Raw genomic sequence first — 19,251 nt, forward strand, 5'->3', positions numbered from 1 at the left:
AACAGAGGAGAGGGAGAGGGGAAAGGGGGAAGAACAGAGTGCGGGTGGATAAAGGGTTTATATAGGACGACCTTTAGTACCGGTTCGTGCCACGAACCGGTACTAAAGGTGCTGGAAGGGCCCCACTCTGACAACATCCTGCCACCACTTTCTTTAGTACCGGTTCGTGGCACGAACCGGTGCTAAAGGTTCGCCACGAACTGGTACTAAAGAGCTCCTCCCGCCTAGCCGTTGGAACCGGCACTAATGGACACATTAGTGCCGGTTCTGTTACAAACCGGGACTAATGTGTCTCACATTTGACCCTTTTTCTACTAGTGTGAGTCGCTTTGGCTATAGTGACTCCAAGTCTTCTCCAACACCATATGATGCTAGTGTGCTGCTTCGAAAGAATCGAAGAATTGCTAGAGATCAATTGAAGTATTCTCAGATTATTGGCTCGCTTATTTACTTAGCCAGTGCTACAAGACCTGACATCTCTTTTGCTGTGAGCAAGCTGAGCCGGTTTGTCTCAAAACCAGGAGATGTGCATTGGAAAGCTCTAGAGAGAGTTTTGCGTTATTTGAAAGGCACTGTGAATTATGGAATTCACTACACTGGGCACCCAAAGGTGCTTGAAGGGTATAGTGACTCAAACTGGATCTCAGATGCTGATGAGATAAAGGCCACGAGCGGATATGTGTTCACTCATGGAGGTGGCATTGTTTCTTGGAAGTCTTGCAAGCAGACCATCTTAACGAGGTCAACTATGGAAGCAGAACTCACAGCACTAGATACAGCTACGGTCGAAGCAGATTGGCTTCGCCGGCTCTTGAATGACTTGCCGGTTGTTGAGAAACCTGTACCAGGTATCCTTATGAACTGTGACAATCAAACTGTGATCACGAAAGTGAACAGTTCTAAGGATAACATGAAGTCATCAAGACACATTCAGAGAAGGTTAAAGTCTGTCAGAAAAATAAGAAACTCCGGAGTTATTGCATTGTATTATATCCAAATGTCTAAAAATCTGGCAGATCCTTTCACTCAGGGTCTATCACGTAATGTGATAGATAATGCATCGAGGGAGATGGGTATGAGACCCACAATATGAGTTGTTCACAGTGGTAACCTATTCTTTGTGATCGGAGATCCCGTGAATTAGATGTGGAAGACAAGATGTTGGTCAACTGGGAGGAGAGTATCCTTACTATTAAAAATACCACTCCATGAAAATGCAATACTCTCCTAATCTGCATGGCAGGTTGATGTATATCTTAATGTGTTCTAAGTGGCTCTTTGAAGCAGAGATGTTGTCCTACAGAACATCTTTTGAAGAACACACCTATATGAGTCTGATTGTCAAACGTCGCAATCTATGAGAGTAGGGTTCTCTCTAGTAAACTCATGAAAGGTCACGGAGTATGACGCATAAGCTCCACCCGCGGGGAAGACCCACGGTATCCACGTATCGGTCAAGGCTTTATGTGAAGCTAGATTCGCAGAAAACTTGCAGTTTAAGGCCCAGTCCACTGTTCAAGTTGCTTACTAGTGTAGCATAGAGGTCTAGGTGGAAGTTCAACTTAATAGTCTCCATTGCAGTACCGGTATATAAAACAGTGTTTTGGAACCAAAGGCAAATTTTGTGTGCCTCTCGGATCTGGTGGGGGATTGCTGGAATTTTGTCCATTTTGGGCCTAGCCCAGTAGCAGTTTCAGAAATTCCTAGTAAATCCTCGAGGCCCACGCAGCCGATTTGTGCAAGGCAAGAGGTGGAACTAAAGTTTAGTCCCACACTGCTAGTTTAGAGGGAGTTGGACCTCTTTATAAGGGAGGCTCCTTCCCCACTTGTATGAGCATGAGAACAAGAGGGACATCCACGTGCGCTCCTCCTCTGCCGCCCGCCTCGCCATGACACGCCTCGTCACGACGCGCCGCGGGTTGCGGGAATGAGCCGAGCCGATGTCTAAATTTTTGCCACGCACTACGGGTATACGAAAGGTCAATCGGGAGATGGAAAGTTTTTGCTGTAGTGGAGATTAAATGCGAACGCTGCACCCTTCGGCTGCTGTCTGTTTGTTTCATCTCCCTCGGTCCCTTCAGCTCCCGACGCTACCCTCTCGCCTCCTTCTCTTGCGCCTATAAAAGGGAGGTCGCTCCTCTCAGCAAGATGCACCAGAACTACTTCTTCCTCTCGCCATCGATTCCTGAGCACTGCGCTGCTACTACGATCTTCTCCATCCCGGCTTGCGGCGTGCACCGCAGGGCGGGACAGTAGACCTCCGAAACCGCACTCTTTGAGTCCTGTACGGGAGAAGGGTGATAAGGTTTTTTGGGAGCGCTCAGCGCGACTACTGGCTTCTTCATCACGGACGATCCGGTCACCGACGACTACTTCCCGGACGACGACTTCTTCCCTGATGTCCACGACCTCCTCGACGACATGGCAGGCGAGGACACCGACCCCAAGTCCAGCGCTTCTGTTGCTGCTGTGCCGTACGTGTTCTTCTCCTTTCTGTTAGAAGTTCTGTTATGGGTCTTGGCTCTAGTTTCTGTCCTACGTATGTTAGGCTCTATCTCGTATAAGCAACTTCATCTAGTGACTGTTCTAGATGTGTTTACCTCAAGTTCATATATGCGGACGATGTTTACCTTCTCTCTGTCATATTGCATGACTTGCTTTATATTTGCTATTTTAGTCATGTTTTATCTACTATTTCTGTTAATAAAATCATTCGGTAAATTGCTCATATTTCCAACAATCCAAAAACCTTATTATAGGCAATTTACCTCGAATGGTTTTGCTGCTTCAATGAGACCTCCTATGTTTGAGGGTATCCACTATAAGAGGTGGCGCGTGAGAGCGGTCTTATGGTTTCAAACCATGAGTTGCTATGACGCCACTCTTGGCAAACCTGAAGGAGAGCAAGATGCCCAACAGGCACAAGCTTTTCAGAAAATGGATACCTTATTTAAGGCTGCTCTCTTGAGTGTTCTTGGTGAGAACATAGTTGATGCTTATGCGTCAATTGACAATGGAAAAGATATGTGGGACGCACTCGAGGCCAAGTTTGGGGTCTCGGATGCCGGCACTGAGCTGTACATCATGGAGCAATTCTATGATTACAGGATGACTGAAGAGCGCTCCGTGGTTTAGCAGGCTCACGAGATACAGTCATTTGCTAGAGAACTTGAGCACCTCAATTGTATCCTACCGGACAAGTTTGTTGCCAGGGGTATCATCACTAAGCTTCCTCCTTCATGGAGGAACTTTGCTACCTTACTGAAGCATAAGAGACCGGAGTTTTCCGTTCCGGATCTCATTGGCACTCTTGATGTGGAAGAAAAGGCGAGAGCAAAGGACACATGTGCTCGAGGTATTGAGGGAGGATCTAGTGCCAATCTGGTACAGAAGAAAAACTTCCAGTCCCAAAAGTTCAAGAACAAGGGCAAGTTTGATGGTAAAGGAAAGTTTGATGGGAAGAACAAGGTTGTGCAGCACACGAACTTCAAAAAGAAGAATGACAGGAAGAAAGGTGCTTGTCATGTGTGTGGAGATCCTGATCATTGGGCTCCTAGTTGCCCCAATCGCTATGACAAGTGTCATCCTGGGAAAGGCGGCAAGACCGCTAATGTTGTCATCGGAGACATTGACATGAAGGATGCTGGGTATGGTATATTTCCCACTATTCTTTCAGTATGTCATTCTCCTGATTGGTTGATTGACAAGGGTGCTAATGTGCATGTATGCGGTGATATTTCCATGTTTTCGTCTTATCAGACCGCAGGGACTTCAACCGTGCTGATGGGCAACGGTTCAAGTGCTTCTGTTCGTGGTGTTGGCACGATCGATCTGAAGTTTACTTCGGGGAAGATCGTGCGGCTGAAGAACGTGCATTATGTCCCCTCCGTCAATAAAAATCTTGTTAGCGGATCTCTTCTGTGTAGAGATGGCTATAAGCTTGTCTTTGAGTCGAATAAATTTGTAATATCCAAGTATGGAACCTTTGTTGGTAAAGGCTATGAGTCAGGAGGCCTGTTTCGTTTATCCTTATCAGACGTTTGCAATAAAGTTGTTAATCATATTTGCAACAATAGTGAATCAAATGTGTGGCATTCACGACTCTGTCATGTTAACTTTGGTTGCATGTCGCGACTAGCGAAGTTGAACTTAATCCCTAGTTTCACCACCGTTAAGGGATCTAAGTGTCAAGTGTGTGTGCAAGCTAAGCAACCTCGTAAATCTCACGTGACTGCGGAGACGAGAAATCTTGCACCACTAGAACTTATACATTCAGATCTATGTGAAATGAATGGTGTTTTGACAAAAGGTGGAAAGAAATATTTCATGACGTTAATTGACGACTCCACTAGATACTGCTGCGTGTATCTTCTGAAATCTAAGGATGAGGCTTTGAACTTTTTCAAGATCTATAAAGCTGAAGTGGAAAACCAACTTGATCGGAAAATCAAGAGGCTTAGGTCCGACCGTGGTGGAGAGTATTTTTCCAATGAATTTGATGTTTTTTGTGCGGAACATGGTATAATCCATGAGAGGACGCCTCCCTACTCACCTCAGTCAAATGGGGTGGCCGAAAGAAAGAACCGTACTCTAACTGATTTGGTTAACGCCATGTTAGACACATCGGGTCTCTCCAAGGCATGGTGGGGGGAGGCGATATTGACGGCATGTCATGTCCTAAATCGAGTTCCCACAAAGAACAAAGAGATAACTCCATTCGAGGAATGGGAGAATAAAAGGTTAAAACTCTCTTATCTACGAACATGGGGTTGTTTGGCGAAAGTCAATTTTCCAATTCCAAAGAAGCGGAAACATGGACCAAAGACTGTGGATTGTGTTTTCTTGGGATATGCTTTTCATAGCATTGGGTATAGATTCTTGGTTGTAAAATCTGAGGTACCTGACATGCATGTCGGTACAATCATGGAGTCGAATGATGCGACTTTCTTTGAAGATATCTTTCCCATGAAGGATATGGCTACCTCATCTAATCAGGAGATGCCTAGTTCATCGAATCAGGAACCAGTTACAATTACCGAACCTGCCATTTCGATGGAACACTTTGAAAGTCCTGTGGAGGAGAACAATGAAGTTCCTATTAGGAGCAAGAGACAGAGGACTACAAAGTCCTTTGGTGATGATTTTCTTGTGTATCTCATAAATGACACTCCCAGTTCTATTTCAGAGGCCTATGCATCTGAAGATGCTGACTATTGGAAGGAAGCAGTTCGTAGCGAGATGGATTCCATCTTGGCGAATGAAACTTGGGAGATAACTGATCGTCCTTATGGGTGCAAACCTATAGGATGCAAATGGGTATTCAAGAAGAAGCTTAGGCCTGATGGTACTCTTGAAAAGTACAAGGCTCGGCTCGTGGCTAAGGGTTATACCCAAAAGGAAGGTGAAGATTTCTTTGATACTTACTCACATGTGGCTCGACTGACCACTATTCGAGTTCTACTTTCACTAGCTGCCTCACATGGTCTTCTCGTTCATTAAATGGATGTTAAGACTGCTTTCCTAAATGGAGAGTTGGATGAGGAAATTTATATGGAACAACCAGATGGGTTTGTAATAGATGGTCAGGAAGGGAAAGTGTGCAAGTTGCTGAAGTCTTTGTATGGACTCAAGCAAGCACCCAAACAGTGGCATGAGAAGTTCGAAAGAACTTTAACAGCTGCAGGCTTTGTTGTGAACGAAGCTGACAAATGTGTGTACTATCGCCATGGTGGGGGCGAGGGAGTTATGCTTTGCTTGTACGTTGATGACATACTGATTTTCGGAACAAATCTGGATGTTATTAAGGAGGTCAAGGATTTCCTATCTCGCTGTTTTGAGATGAAGGATTTAGGAGTGGCTGATGTCATTCTGAACATCAAGTTGTTGAGAGATGATGATGGTGGGATTACATTGCTTCAATCTCACTATGTGGAAAAGATCTTGAGTCGCTTTGGCTATAGTGACTCCAAGTCTTCTCCAACACCATATGATGCTAGCGTGCTGCTTCGAAAGAATTGAAGAATTGCTAGAGATCAATTGAAGTATTCTCAGATTATTGGCTCGCTTATTTACTTAGCCAGTGCTACAAGACCTGACATCTCTTTTGTCTCAAAAACCAGGAGATGTGCATTGGAAAGCTCTAGAGAGAGTTTTGCGTTATTTGAAAGGCACTGTGAATTATGGAATTCACTACACTGGGCACCCAAAGGACTATGTGAATTATGTGAATTATGTGAATTGGAGGATTCTTTAGAGTTTGACATGTCGGGATCGAATCTTTTGCAAATCTCTATGCAATTTTTCACTTTCCCTAGGACTCTAGCTTAAGGCTACTTTTCTGGGAATTTTTAAAATTAGGCAAGAACAAACAAAAATTAGGCTAGAAAGGTGAGGGGGGCTCCAAGATGTGAGAACCAAAGCTCTTGATAGGAAGATGATGTAGGGCAAAGCCCTAGGTAGTCCAATCTTTCACAAATTGGCTGAGTCAAGAGAGGAACAACCAATAACACAAAGGGAGAAAGCACTCAAAGACAAGGTGCAATTACAAATGTTCTATTTAAGAAAATCCACACAAGTACCACAAGATTCATAAAAAACAAGGGGAATAAGTACTAGGTTAAGTTCTTCCCACATCCACTAAGGGAGATGACGTCCTGGTAGGGTAGTCTTCTCCAAATCCACAAGGGGGAGAGGATCTCTTGATGGTAGTCTTCTCCAAATTCACATGGGGAAGAGGATATCTTGAATCCAATGGGATCTTCTCCAATGGAGGTCTTTGATCTCCAAGGGAGAGGTAGATGAGCAAAGCCCTTTTGAGTTTCGTCTAATATACTTTTCTAACCCTAGAGAGTAGCACGGGAAGGCTATTTATTGTCCAAGATGAGATAGGGGTGGAAGAGAGGGACACATGACCACTTGGGTCGGGCTGCATGCAGGCAGGGGTTCAGACGTCTGGGTAGCAATCTTGACGTCCGGACTGAGGCCGGACTACCGGGCAGCTAGCCGGACTACCGGGCAGCTAGCCGAACTTCTGGGCACTGTGGCAGGGTTGTGGCTGGTCGGGTCATCAAAGAAGTTGCTCCTTGCTCCTCCTCCGCCATGATCTGGCCTTGTTCCTTGGCTTCTCCATGGTTGCTTCTTTGTACCTGTGTATGCACAGGGTCTCCGCTTCAGGTAGCAGTCATGTCTCGTATGAATGTAAAGGTAGTTCAAAGAGGAGCGAGCTAACCTCATTTTCGATGACGCGTGCACATGCTCCATCATAGATCCACTTGGCACTTGGGGTGTTGCTGTAGAGTCCATGGGGATGTTTGTGGGGTGCTCCGCACCATTTTTCATGCGATCAATTTTAATAGGGTTCTTTTTAGAGTCGGTTAAAAGGCAACGACTCTCCTCTCCTTCAGCCTTGGTCGGCACCATGGGATCCCCTCACCTCTATCTGCCGCTGCGGCAGCCAAAGGACGAGGAAACACTGGATATGAGTCTCCGGGCCTATGGCGAAGGTAGGAATAGTTGTCTGGTTTTTCTCCAATCGGCGAGAGTGAGATGATGGCGACGTCGTCAGTTTGGAACAAATTCTCCCCACTTCGTCCTTGTTTCGGTGGTGCTTTGTACCATTGGGAGGCGTGTGGAGAAAGTGGTCCTCACGAAGGCGGCGCTTCATTGTCGAGATGGTCTTCTGGGATCTGATCCACCTCGAATTCGTCCGGCGGGATGGAATCGAGGAAGCTCCGGTTGTCTCCTCGAAATGGTGAGGTTAGGGTTTCATGTGAAGCGTACGCACAGGCGGATTCTGGTGTCAAGTGTTTCAGATCAATTCGGAGGTTCAACGAAGGCAACTCCTTCTCCGGGACTCTGGTCTCTCGGGGCATGTGCACAACGACTTCCCGGCTATCATTGACAAGATCAGGCCAACTCCAATAGAGAAGCGACAACAACGACATGAGCTCGTTCTGTTAAAAAAAACATCAGTTTCAGGAGGCAAAAAGTTGGAGTCAATTTCCAAGTTTAGAGTCAGTTTCCGTGCATGTTGAAGTTGGTCTTAGAGCTTATCGTGTACGTGCATATAGTGTGTATATAAGCACAAGGCTCGTCAAAGGCCTAGGACACGTACGCACGCGGCTACAAGTGTGTCCGACGGCTTCTGGATCAGCTCGACAGCCAACACATCCGGTTGACCATCGACCGAGAAGATGCCGTGCGAGCTGCCTCACGAGCTGATCGTGTGGGAGATCCTGGTCCGGCTGCCCGCCAAGTCGCTGCTGCGACTACGCTGCGTCTGCAAGGCCTGGCGCGACACCATCTCCGGCGCCGACCGATCCTTCTCTCAGGCGCACCTCCGCCGGCTTCGCCAGCGAGACAAGAAGCTCTGCAGCCTGCTGATCGCACCACGTATCAGAAGCGAAAAGATCAAAGGGAAGATCGCCACCCCGGGACTGTGCCTGTGGGAGGAGAGCCGGCAGGGCGTCGCGACCCTCTTGCACGACACCTCCTTGTTCCCGGCAGAGGAGGCCAAGACAAGACATGAGTTTGCCCACTGCGACGGGCTCGTGCTCCTGCCCGCCGAGGATGCCGTCCGCGTGCTCAACCCAGCCACAGGCCGAGTCCTCGAGCTGCCCTGGAGCCCCAACGGCGTTGCGTCGTGGCGGCACTTGGTAGCACCAGGACACCAAGCGTTGGGCTTCGGGCACGACCATGGCTCCAATGCCTACAAGGTTGCTCGCTTCTTCTACCGTCAAACACGTGTCATGGGTGGTATTGGGATGGAGGTGTTCACTATCAGAAAGGACAGCTACTGGCGTGAGACAGACGCACAACCTCCGTACCCATTTTTAGTAGGGAGGATTGCGACCTTCTTTAAGGGTTCCTTGATCTGGACAGTTGACCAGTACTCGCTTATCTATGAATATGGTCACTCGCTTTTACATGATCTTGCAGGTATGCCGTGCTTTGTCCGGTTTAGCCTCGAAGACGAGTCATTCAGCATCATGACGGGTCCTCCATGGTTTGAAGGGGGCGACTATTTGGAATCCAGATTAGCTGAGTTGAATGGTGAGCTAGCCATCCATCGTCTAGGGCCCAACTATGATTCGATTGAGATATGGATGTGCCATGATGCGGAAAGCAACAACCCGCCACGATGGGAGCAGCGCCATGCTTTTCACTTTGCGGGTTCTGTTCGTCTGATGGCCACATTGGATGATGAGATAGTGTACCAAGGCGGATCATCATATCTCTGGCGTCAAACTCGTGAAGGACATGATATTATGGTTTGCATGACTAACTTGAAGTATTATAGCCCCGACATGAGCACACTTGTTGAATACTCATGGGGGTTGGTGGAGGACTTTGATGTAGTCTTTTTCATTCCTACCCTAGTTCAAATCTAGATATCTTTCTTATTGCTAGCTATGTAAGTAATCAAGAAGGACCATCACTGGTATCTTAATCAAATATAGTTGTTTGCACAGGGTAGATTTTATATGAACTTTGACATGATTTCATAAGGGCTTGCATGATGGTGAACTTTAGTTAACTAGGTCACTCTAATAGTTTTTGCAAAGGGATGATTAGATTTATGCCCCTAGTTGTGTCCCAGTCGTCTGTTTTACCCCTAATTCCCAAAAGTCACCGGTTCTGTCCAAGTCACTTTGCTCCTTTTATGCTTTTGCCCTTTGACCGTTTGACCGTCAGTTTGAAAACTTCATAACTAATTCATACTGAACCAGATAAATGCAAATAAGATACCAAAATGTTTAGAAAAACATCACCTATATGTCAGTGTCATTTGCATTCATGAAAAAAAGTGTTGAAAAGTGCACATTCGAGTTTTAGCTCTTTTGCTACCACCATGAATAGTGAACTCTAAAAAAATTCAAAAAAAATCAAAAAAAATATGGTGGCGAAGAACAACAAATGTTCTAAGTGCTTGCCAAGTTTCATTAGGGAACGACATTCGTAGAAGTCGTGGCAAAAAAATAATATATTTTGGAGTGCTGATTGTTTTTTTGCCGCGGCACCCACGAATGTTATTCCCTGATGAAACTTGGCATGCACTTAAAACATTTGTCATTCTTTGCCACCAATTTTTTAATTTTTTTGAACTTTTTTAGATTTTACTATTCATGGTGGTAGCATAAGAGCTAAAACTCGGATGGGCACTTTCCAACACTTTTTTCATGAATGCAAATGACACTGACATATAGGTGATGTTATTCTGAACATTTTGCTATCTTTTGCATTTTTATGATTTAGTATGAATTAGTTATGAAGTTTTCAAACTGATGGTCAAACGGTCAAAGGGGAGCAAAGTGACTTGGACAGAACCAATGACTTTTGGGAATTAGGGGTAAAACAGACGAGTGGGACACAACTAGGGGCATAAATCTAATTATGCCTTTTGCAAAAGTATTGTAAGTTATTTGTCAGGCACACGCTTCTGTTTGAGGCACACATACCACAAACCCTAAACCCTAAACCTAGAGGAGAAGAGGCACACATACACTTAATGGAAGATTGTGTATTTTGCTTCTTCTTTTTCTTACAATATAATGGATTTTAAATGTTATTGAATTGCTTGAGGTTTGAACATGAAATTATCAAGTACTGTATATCCATACGACATTCAAATTGAAATGGAGCTCATATGTACACACATAAGAGAAATACTCCCTCCGTTCCTAAATATAAGGCGTATTATTTTTCCTAAAAGTCAAACTTCTCTATCTTTAGATGTTATTGAATTGTTTGAGTTTGAACATCAAAATTTCAATTATATCCATATGACTTTCAAATTGAAAGGAGCTCATTTGTACAAACATAAGAGAAACACTACAAGAAATATGTCAGCTAGTGACCTTCTGTCAGTGACCCTGGAAGAATTGGTCATAGATCTATGACCATTTGAGACCAATTGGTCAAAAGCTGTTCGAGGGGCTCCAAACCCTAAACCATTGCGACCATTTTGGTCAGAAAGGTCGTAATTTCCTTACACGAAATGGTCATAAAGCAAATAGTGCTGGTCTGCTGCCTTATTTCTAGTTGTTAACGACTAATATAGATGGTCATAGCCTTGTAGATTGTGGTGGGTTGTGATGACTAGGCGCCATCTCATCAGTTTTGCCTATGTGTCATCTTCATGTGTCAATTTTTGCCCTAGGTTGTGAAGCAACCTATATTTTTGTTATTCCGAAAATTTCCAAAAAATTCTCATAAGTTGTTTGGATCATATCTTCATCAAATATGTCAATAACCTTCCTTGCCTAGTTCAAAAATAACTCAACAATATTCATTTTCCTATTTTGTTCAAAGCAGCACTTTGTGAAGGAAGTACCATTTTGGCATGTCCAAATGGTATCCATTTTCTACAGTGCTTTCCTCTACCCAAATAACAATCCTCCACCAAATGCCAGCTCAATCCATTCATTATTTTGAGACCAGCTTCAACATTCGTATTTATGTCCAGTGTGGTACTTTGCAAAGCAAGTACCACCTAGGCTCCTCCTTTTGAGATAAAAATTTGTGAAGACGGTCTTCTTAGTAACTGATTATCCTCAGAGAAAACTCACGCCCATTAGCCATGTGCATTTCCCGTACCGCTAATCAAACACTTGGCTGCTTATTCATGTTTGAGCATCAATCGGTCTCCTCGTGAGAATCTTATGTTATGATTTTCTTCCTAGCACCTACCTAGGGAGTGCCCAACCCACTAGACATGCCTAGGCCGCCCAGAACACAAGGCAACGCCACGGTCACGCGGCGGGCATGCGAGTTTACGCGCTCTAGAGTTGGGGCCCTCGCCCACCGTCCAAACCTTGATGTATCGCCAGCAAACCATGTATTTATGATTAAATAGGTACTTATGTAACTAGAAATCATTTTTGGAAAAAATAAATGGCAAACTATGAGGCAGCTGTAGTTCAAATTTGACCCGCTTCCAACTGAATCAGCGGGAATTTGTCTTTTTCACCAGAGGTGGATCAAAACTTTTGACACCCAACCATTTTGTCAATTGTGCATTAAATATGTCCTAGTATTTTATAAAATTTATTTCGTCCAATTTTACAACAAATATATGGTAGGTCCTTCACAAAAAAAACTCATTTTAGGCACTCGGAAAATGGAAAATGAATCTTCCGTGCAAAGAAAATGACAACTTCCTTAGGCAACATTGTTTGCCATTCCAAGATGCACCCTTGTGCACAATATGAGATTATTTTAACAAACTATGACATGAATGTGGCCATAAGATTGATCATTTGGCTTGCATGATAGCTCATTTTTTAGAACATTTTTTAAAATAATTTCTGTATTACAAGTTTATTATTTTTCCAGGAAACTTGGTCACATATAATGATACAATGCGAAGGTTTTCCAATTTTTTGATTTTTTTTGAATTTTTTATGCCCGCTTCAAAATGCGGTCAAAACGGCGGGCTTGACCGTTCCTAGCTAGTGGTTGAATCTTAGAATTTTTTTTATGTTTCTATTATTAAATAGATACTTATGTACCTAGAAATGATTTTTGGAAAAAATAAAGAGCAAACTATGAGGCAGCTGTAGTTCAAATTTGACCCGCTTCCAGCTCAATCGGCGGGAATTTGTCTTTTTCACCAGAGGTGGATCAAAACTTTTTACACCCAACCATTTGGTCAATTGTGCATTAAATATGGCCTAGTATTTTAGAAAAATGATTTGGTCCAATTTTGCAAGAATTATTTGGTAGGTCCTTCACAAAAAAAACTCATTTGGGGCACTCGAAAAATGGAAAATGGCTCTTTTGTGCAATGAAAGTGAAAACTCCCTTAGGCAACATTGTTTAGAATTCCAAAATGCACCCTTATGCATAATATGAGATCATTTGAACAAATTATGCCATGAATGTGGCCATAAGATTGATCATTTGGCTTGAAAGCCATGAATCTTCACGCATCACAGCTCATTTTTTAGAACACTTTTTAAAATATTTTCCGTATTACAAGTTTATTATTTTTCTTGGAAACTTGGTCACATATAATGACACAATGCGAAGGTTTGCCAATTTTTTGATTTTTTTGAATTTTTTATGCCCGTTTCAAAATGCGGTCAAAACGGCGGGCTTGACCGTTCCTAGCTAGTGGTTGAATCTTAGAAATTTTTTATGTTTCTATGATTAAATAGATACTTATATACCTAGAAATGATTTTTGGAAAAAATAAAGAGCAAACTATGAGGCAGCTGCAGTTCAAATTTGACCCGCTTCCAACTGAATCGGCGGGAATTTGTCTTTTTCACCAGAGGTGGATCAAAACTTTTTACACACAACCATGTTGTCAATTGTGCATTAAATATGTCCTAGTATTTTAGAAAATTGATTTGGTCTAATTTTGCAAAAATTATTTGGTAGGTCCTTCACAAAAAACCTCATTTGGGGCACTCAAAAAATGGAAAATGGCTCTTTTGTGCAATGAAAGTGAAAACTCCCTTAGGCAACATTGTTTGGAATTCCAAGATGCACCCTTGTGCACAATATGAGATTATTTGAACAAACTATGCCATGAATGTGGCCATAAGATTGATCATTTGGCTTGAAAGCCATGAATCTTCACGCATCACAGCTCATTTTTGAGAATACTTTTTTAAAATAATTTCCGTATTACAAGTTTATTTTTTTGTTGGAAACTTGGTCACATATAATGACACAATGGGAAGGTTTTCCAGTTTTTTGATTTTTTTTTGAATTTTTTATGCCCGTTTCAAAATGCGGTCAAAACGGCGGGCCTGACCGTTCCTAGCTAGTGGTTGAATCTTGGAATTTTTTTGATGTTTCTATGATTAAATAGATACTTATTTACCTAGAAATGATTTTTTGAAAAAATAAAGAGCAAACTATGAGGTAGCTGCAGTTCAAATTTGACCCGCTTCCAACTAAATCGGCGGGAATTTGTCTTTTTCACCAGAGGTGGATCAAAACTTTTTACACCCAACCATTTGGTCAATTGTGCATTAAATATGGCCTAGTATTTTAGAAATTTGATTTGGTCCAATTTTGCAAGAATTATTTGGTAGGTCCTTCACAAAAAAACTTATTTTGGGCACTCGAAAAATGGAAAATGAATTTTTCGTCCAAAGAAAATGAAACCTTCCTTAGGCAACATTGTCTGTCATTCCAAGATGCACCCTTGTGCACAGTATAAGATCATTTGAACAAATTATGTCATGAATGTGGCCATAAGATTGAGCATTTGGGTTGAAAGCCATGCATCTTCACATTTGATAGCTCGTCTCTGAGAATACTTTTTTAAAATAATTGTCGTATTACAAGTTTATAATTTTTGCTGGTAACTTGGTCACATATAATGACACAATGCGAAGGTTTTCTAACTTTATGTTTTTTTTTTGAATTTTTTATGCCCGTTTCAAAATGCGGTCAAAACGGCGGGAATGACCGTTCCTAGCTAGTGGTTGAATCTTGGAATTTTTTTGGTGTTTCTCTGATTAAATAGATACTTATGTACCTAGAAATGATTTTTGGAAAAAATAAAGAGCAAACTATAGGGCAGCTGCAGTTCAAATTTGACCCGTTTCCAACTGAATCGGCGGAAATTTGTCTTTTTCACCAGAGGTGGATAAAAACTTTTAACACTTAACCATTTGGTCAATTGTGCATTAAATATGTCCTAGTATTTTAGAAAATTGATTTGGTCCAATTTTGCAACAAATATATTATAGGTCCTTCACAAAAAAACTTATTTTGGGCACTCGAAAAATGGAAAATTATTTTTTTGTGCAAAGGAAATAAAAACTCCCTTTGTCAATATTGTTTGCAAATCCACAATGTAAACTTGTGCAAAATATGATATCATTTGAACAAATATTTCACAGGACTTTCACAAGAATACTCATTTTGAGCACTGGAAAATGGAATGAATTTTTTTATCTTGAATCGATCACGGCCAATTTATATGGTCATAAGGTCATCAAATGGTTTGCTGCGTTCTGACTGGACCATGAGCATATCATGCGGATCACACATCAACCACTGTCGGATGCTTCCGGATCCAACGGCCCAAACCCATCCGAGCTGAAGCCCTAGGTTAGTCCTCATGGACATTTTCCACGCACCCCCCGCCTCCATTCTTTCTCTCCCTCCCTCCCCCGCCTCCACCCCTAACCTCCCGAGCCCCTCTGCTCTCCCTCGCTCCAATCTGGTGGAGCCGCCGCCCCCAACCTCTCTCTCCGACTTCGATCCGCCGCCGCCTCCAACCGCTCCCACCCCTCCCCGCCGTTCCCACCCACCGCCGACCTCCTCAGCCACCGCAGCCGACCTTGTCCCTCCCTCCCCTCACCATATCTCCCTCCCATATGCCCCAGATCGAGTCGACCACGCGCTAGGGTTCTGTCCCAAGGGCGCGGGGACGAACGCGGACGGCTGGCGCCCTCACACCATGGGCTCGAGGAGGCCGCCGCCAGGAGATCCGCCTCGAGGAGGCACCTCCTCCCTTCTGCCGCCGCCCCCTCCTTCCCCATCCTGCCGCTGCCTCCCCTTGTCTCCCAAGCCGACCATGCGCCAGCAGCGAAACAGACAGTAGCTTGGCCAAGATGGCGGCTGTGGCGAACGAAGGAGGGGAGCCCAACTACCTGGCGGGGGGGAGGGCCATGGTGCAGTTCGTCGTCGACGGCATGAAGGTCGCCTGGGCCGGTTCCCGCCACGTCGTCGAGGTCGCCGACCGCATGGCTCGCCTCGTCGCCTCCGACCCCGTAAGCAGCAACCCCAACCCCCTCCCCCAATTCCACTGATTTCAATCCCTCGCTTCCCCTCCCCTCCATGGATGGATGAGCACAAGAATTGTCTGTCTATAGCATGCACGAGCTTAGCAAAACTACTTGCTGTCAGCTTCAACCTCCCTGCTCGCACACAGCTTTGGATGCTCCACCTCCCTGCTCTGCTTGTTGATTTCCTCGGCTTAGCCCCAACCCACTGTACCAGTCGCTTTCATGAGCATGTTTATCAGTTACTAGGATGCATATGTTGTGCTTCTGCTCCTGGATGCTCGACAGTCCATGCATAGCACTCCTCTTATCAAACGTTAACACTGAACCAAACTGTCGCCTAGTTTTGGATCATGTACTGTTTGCAAGATGTTTGTATCAGGTTGAAGCATGTTTTTTTCACGTGATGATGATGACGTCTGGCAGAACTGGCTTGCTTATATTGATGAATTCCTTTCTAGGTGTTCCGAAAGTATACAGGACAATACTCTCTAGGAAGGAGCTGTTAAAGGACACGCTCAAGAAGGCTGTGCACGCCTGGATGCGCATTGTCGACCTGCGTCTCACAGGTCCTGTGGATGCCCAACACCAACCCCAAGCTTTCTCCAACACTTATTTGTTCTATATGTATGTACTGTTGGCTGACATACTTACGTGTTCTTTTTTGTGGATTAACATGGGAAGAAGCAAACTTGCTGAAGCAAACTTGCCCTGCAAGAAGGGATCCCTCAAGGTAACCCCAGCGTCTTCCATTTTGCACTTTGCTCACCGACAATACTGATCGATCGATAGATACATGCTGACCCTCTATTTTTGTGATGTGTGCCTATTGCAGCTGGACGAATGGGTGTTGTGCCGGCTGTACAACAAGAACAACTGGGAGAAGGTCAAGGTGGAGCAGGACATGGCTGTGGAGGCATGGCCTGGACGCTCGTTAACCTCGGCCACTTCGTGGTATCCGCCTCTCCCCCTCCCCTCCCTCCCTCGCTTACACGTCCTCGACTCCCATGGATCTGAAGGCTTGCAGTTTGTGTTTGTTTACCTCGATTGCTTGCTTCGTGCAGTCAGGAATTGCGGTAGATCGTTCGCATTTGAGCGATCTATCGGGTTATTCTTATGACAGTGTATCTAAGTTGCATTTTCTTACTACTGTTCTCAAGCAGCATTATTCAAGTTTCACTGCTTGAACTTCTTGTATACTGCTGTTTTACCTAACTGCCTTGTGGCTAGTAGTATCATGTATCTGTACTGTAGCAGTGAACATAGCATAATGCTGTATAACTTGCATCATCATATCATCAGTAACAATAGTTCTACGACATCAAAGGCTCCGCTGCTGGCACAAGACCTCGGTGCTATAGTACCCACGAGGAGGAGCGTATGCGTATACAAAGAGAGAATTGTTCATAATTTCAGTGCCCGTTGTTTTAGGTTCTACTTGCATATATACTCCTAAGGTGATGCATGCATGATCAGTACCAGTGTGAGTGTGTGGTGAAGAATTTTTGATGGGAACATGGAGGATGATGCTTTTGCTGTGTAATTGTTTATCACCCCTTGTAACATGTATATTTAGCAGTTACTACTAAAAGTTTTGCATTTCAGTCCTGGGTAGGTAGGATCTTAGGATCATCAACTATTCTACACTGTTTTAACTGGTTCTGCATTTTTACATACATGTGTACAGCCGTAAATCCAAGTGGACATGCTATCTTTTGCAGGCTTATTTCAGGTTGTGGTTGTTTGTCCTAAAACATGTCAGGGTCTGTTTTTTTAATATCCTCGTCCACTAAGTTGTCGTCTCCGCTATGTCCTATTGAAGAAGATTTCATATTCAGTGCCTTTGTAACTATTGTCTTTAGCCTGAAGCTTTCTATTCTTTATCAATTTTGCCATGTTTCTCATTGATTATGCTCCTCCCTGCAGTGGTGTATAGACCAGCAGCCGCCGTAGATCCTCTCTCCATACCGTGGCCTATGGCATCCGCCGATGGATCCCTCGTTGTGGCGCTCGTCGTGTGCTTCCTCGTGGGCACCAACCCACGGTGGCACATCTATATCGTCGCCATGCCACAGAAGCTGTAGGTCGACTAGCTCATCACCGTTCACCTCTTGAAGGACAACCCCTTCCAACCTTGTTGTGAGATACGACCGACTCCCCCCTTCTGTTCCTAGTTGTCCGTGAGCTGGGCACTTGAGATGAGATGTACATGTCCCAACCTCCCTCCCTCCCTCCCTTGTATGAATATGCTCTCAAGTAGTTGTCTGTGTGAATGGACGTATGATAAGAACTAAGAACTCAAATTCACTAATTGTCTAAGATATTTCATTAGGATCTGTAAACTACTTGAGGTACATAAACTGCCCGCACCACCAATGTGTGTAGTTCTTGGGCCCTCTTGGTAGTTGATTCTCAGTACGACTATAGAGTTGATAGTATGCTACTATGCATCACCATTTATGAGTTATGCAGAATAAGAATTAAAATTTGCTGCAATTCACATGCTTTGTACCGCTTTACTTGCAATTTAAGATACACCCTTATGTTTTTCTCTCCTGTATTGCAGAACTGTGTGTATCAAACAAATCATGACATCTACTTCATTTCAAACAAATCAACGAGTCAATAGATGATGGTTTCTAATTTGCTCCTCATAACTTATTATTTTGTTGTATCTGGTTACTAATTTGAAAGGCAGGTGGATAGCTGATGTTGAACTCATGATGGCATTATTTGCAGGACAAGTATGAGTGTGTGGTGAAGGCCAATGTTAATCTAGAGAAGCAAGTTTTGTCCTTGGTTTTGCTCTATTGGTGAAGCCTCCTCACTGCTATTCTGCAGGAGAATATGAGATGCACCTCCAACGCCTCAAAATCCAGCAGAAAAAGGTTTGGTTTTGCTCCTCCTAGTCCTCTTCTAGCTAGTTGTACACTGCTGCTACCTGCACTTTGCATTCCTGCCACCCATGGATGCCTAACTGAATCACAACCTTAACGAAAAAGAAAAAATAATATCAATCTAGTTTGCTGCAGTATATGCAAATACAGTTGGGGATTCAGTTGTTGACTTGTGTAATCCCGCCATAAATTGGCACGACTTTGTTTGCATCATCATGTACAGGACCCTGCTGTGTTTGCGATGCATGCATCGACACTGGGCCGCTTCTGGTATAGCTGAACCGTCTCCCCTCTCTACTCATACATGGAACCATGTTCGTGTGTTTCATTTAGACCGTGATATAAGACACAATGTAGGCAGCATGTAAGCTTGATTGTCGTTTCTTATTCCTAAAATTTGAGAATTGAACAACTTCTCAGGCTTCTACCTTGGAAGTAGCCTACGTGTGTGTATTAGGCTTTCTAGGTGTGGTCCTATGTGCTACTTTAGAATTTTCTTGCTCTCCTATGAACTGTTCTATTTTCAACAGTTTTCGTGGTTCATGCTAGCAAGAGTCCTTGTGTGATCAGTGTGGTCTTTTGAAAACTTCCATGAGAGCAGGCTA

The 19,251-nt window shown here is 43.9% G+C and overlaps 1 protein-coding gene across 1 annotated transcript; it reads left to right on the forward strand.

Moving 5' to 3' along the window:
* Positions 1-8,192: 8,192 nt before the first annotated feature.
* LOC119284296 (F-box protein At1g52495-like) lies at positions 8,193-9,389 on the forward strand. The gene has a single exon (XM_037563480.1). It carries the CDS (start codon positions 8,193-8,195, stop codon positions 9,387-9,389), a length of 1,197 nt encoding a protein of 398 aa, XP_037419377.1.
* The last annotated feature ends 9,862 nt before the right edge of the window (positions 9,390-19,251 follow it).

Source organism: Triticum dicoccoides, chromosome 4A (assembly GCF_002162155.2).
Source record: "Triticum dicoccoides isolate Atlit2015 ecotype Zavitan chromosome 4A, WEW_v2.0, whole genome shotgun sequence".
Lineage (NCBI taxonomy): Eukaryota > Viridiplantae > Streptophyta > Magnoliopsida > Poales > Poaceae > Triticum > Triticum dicoccoides.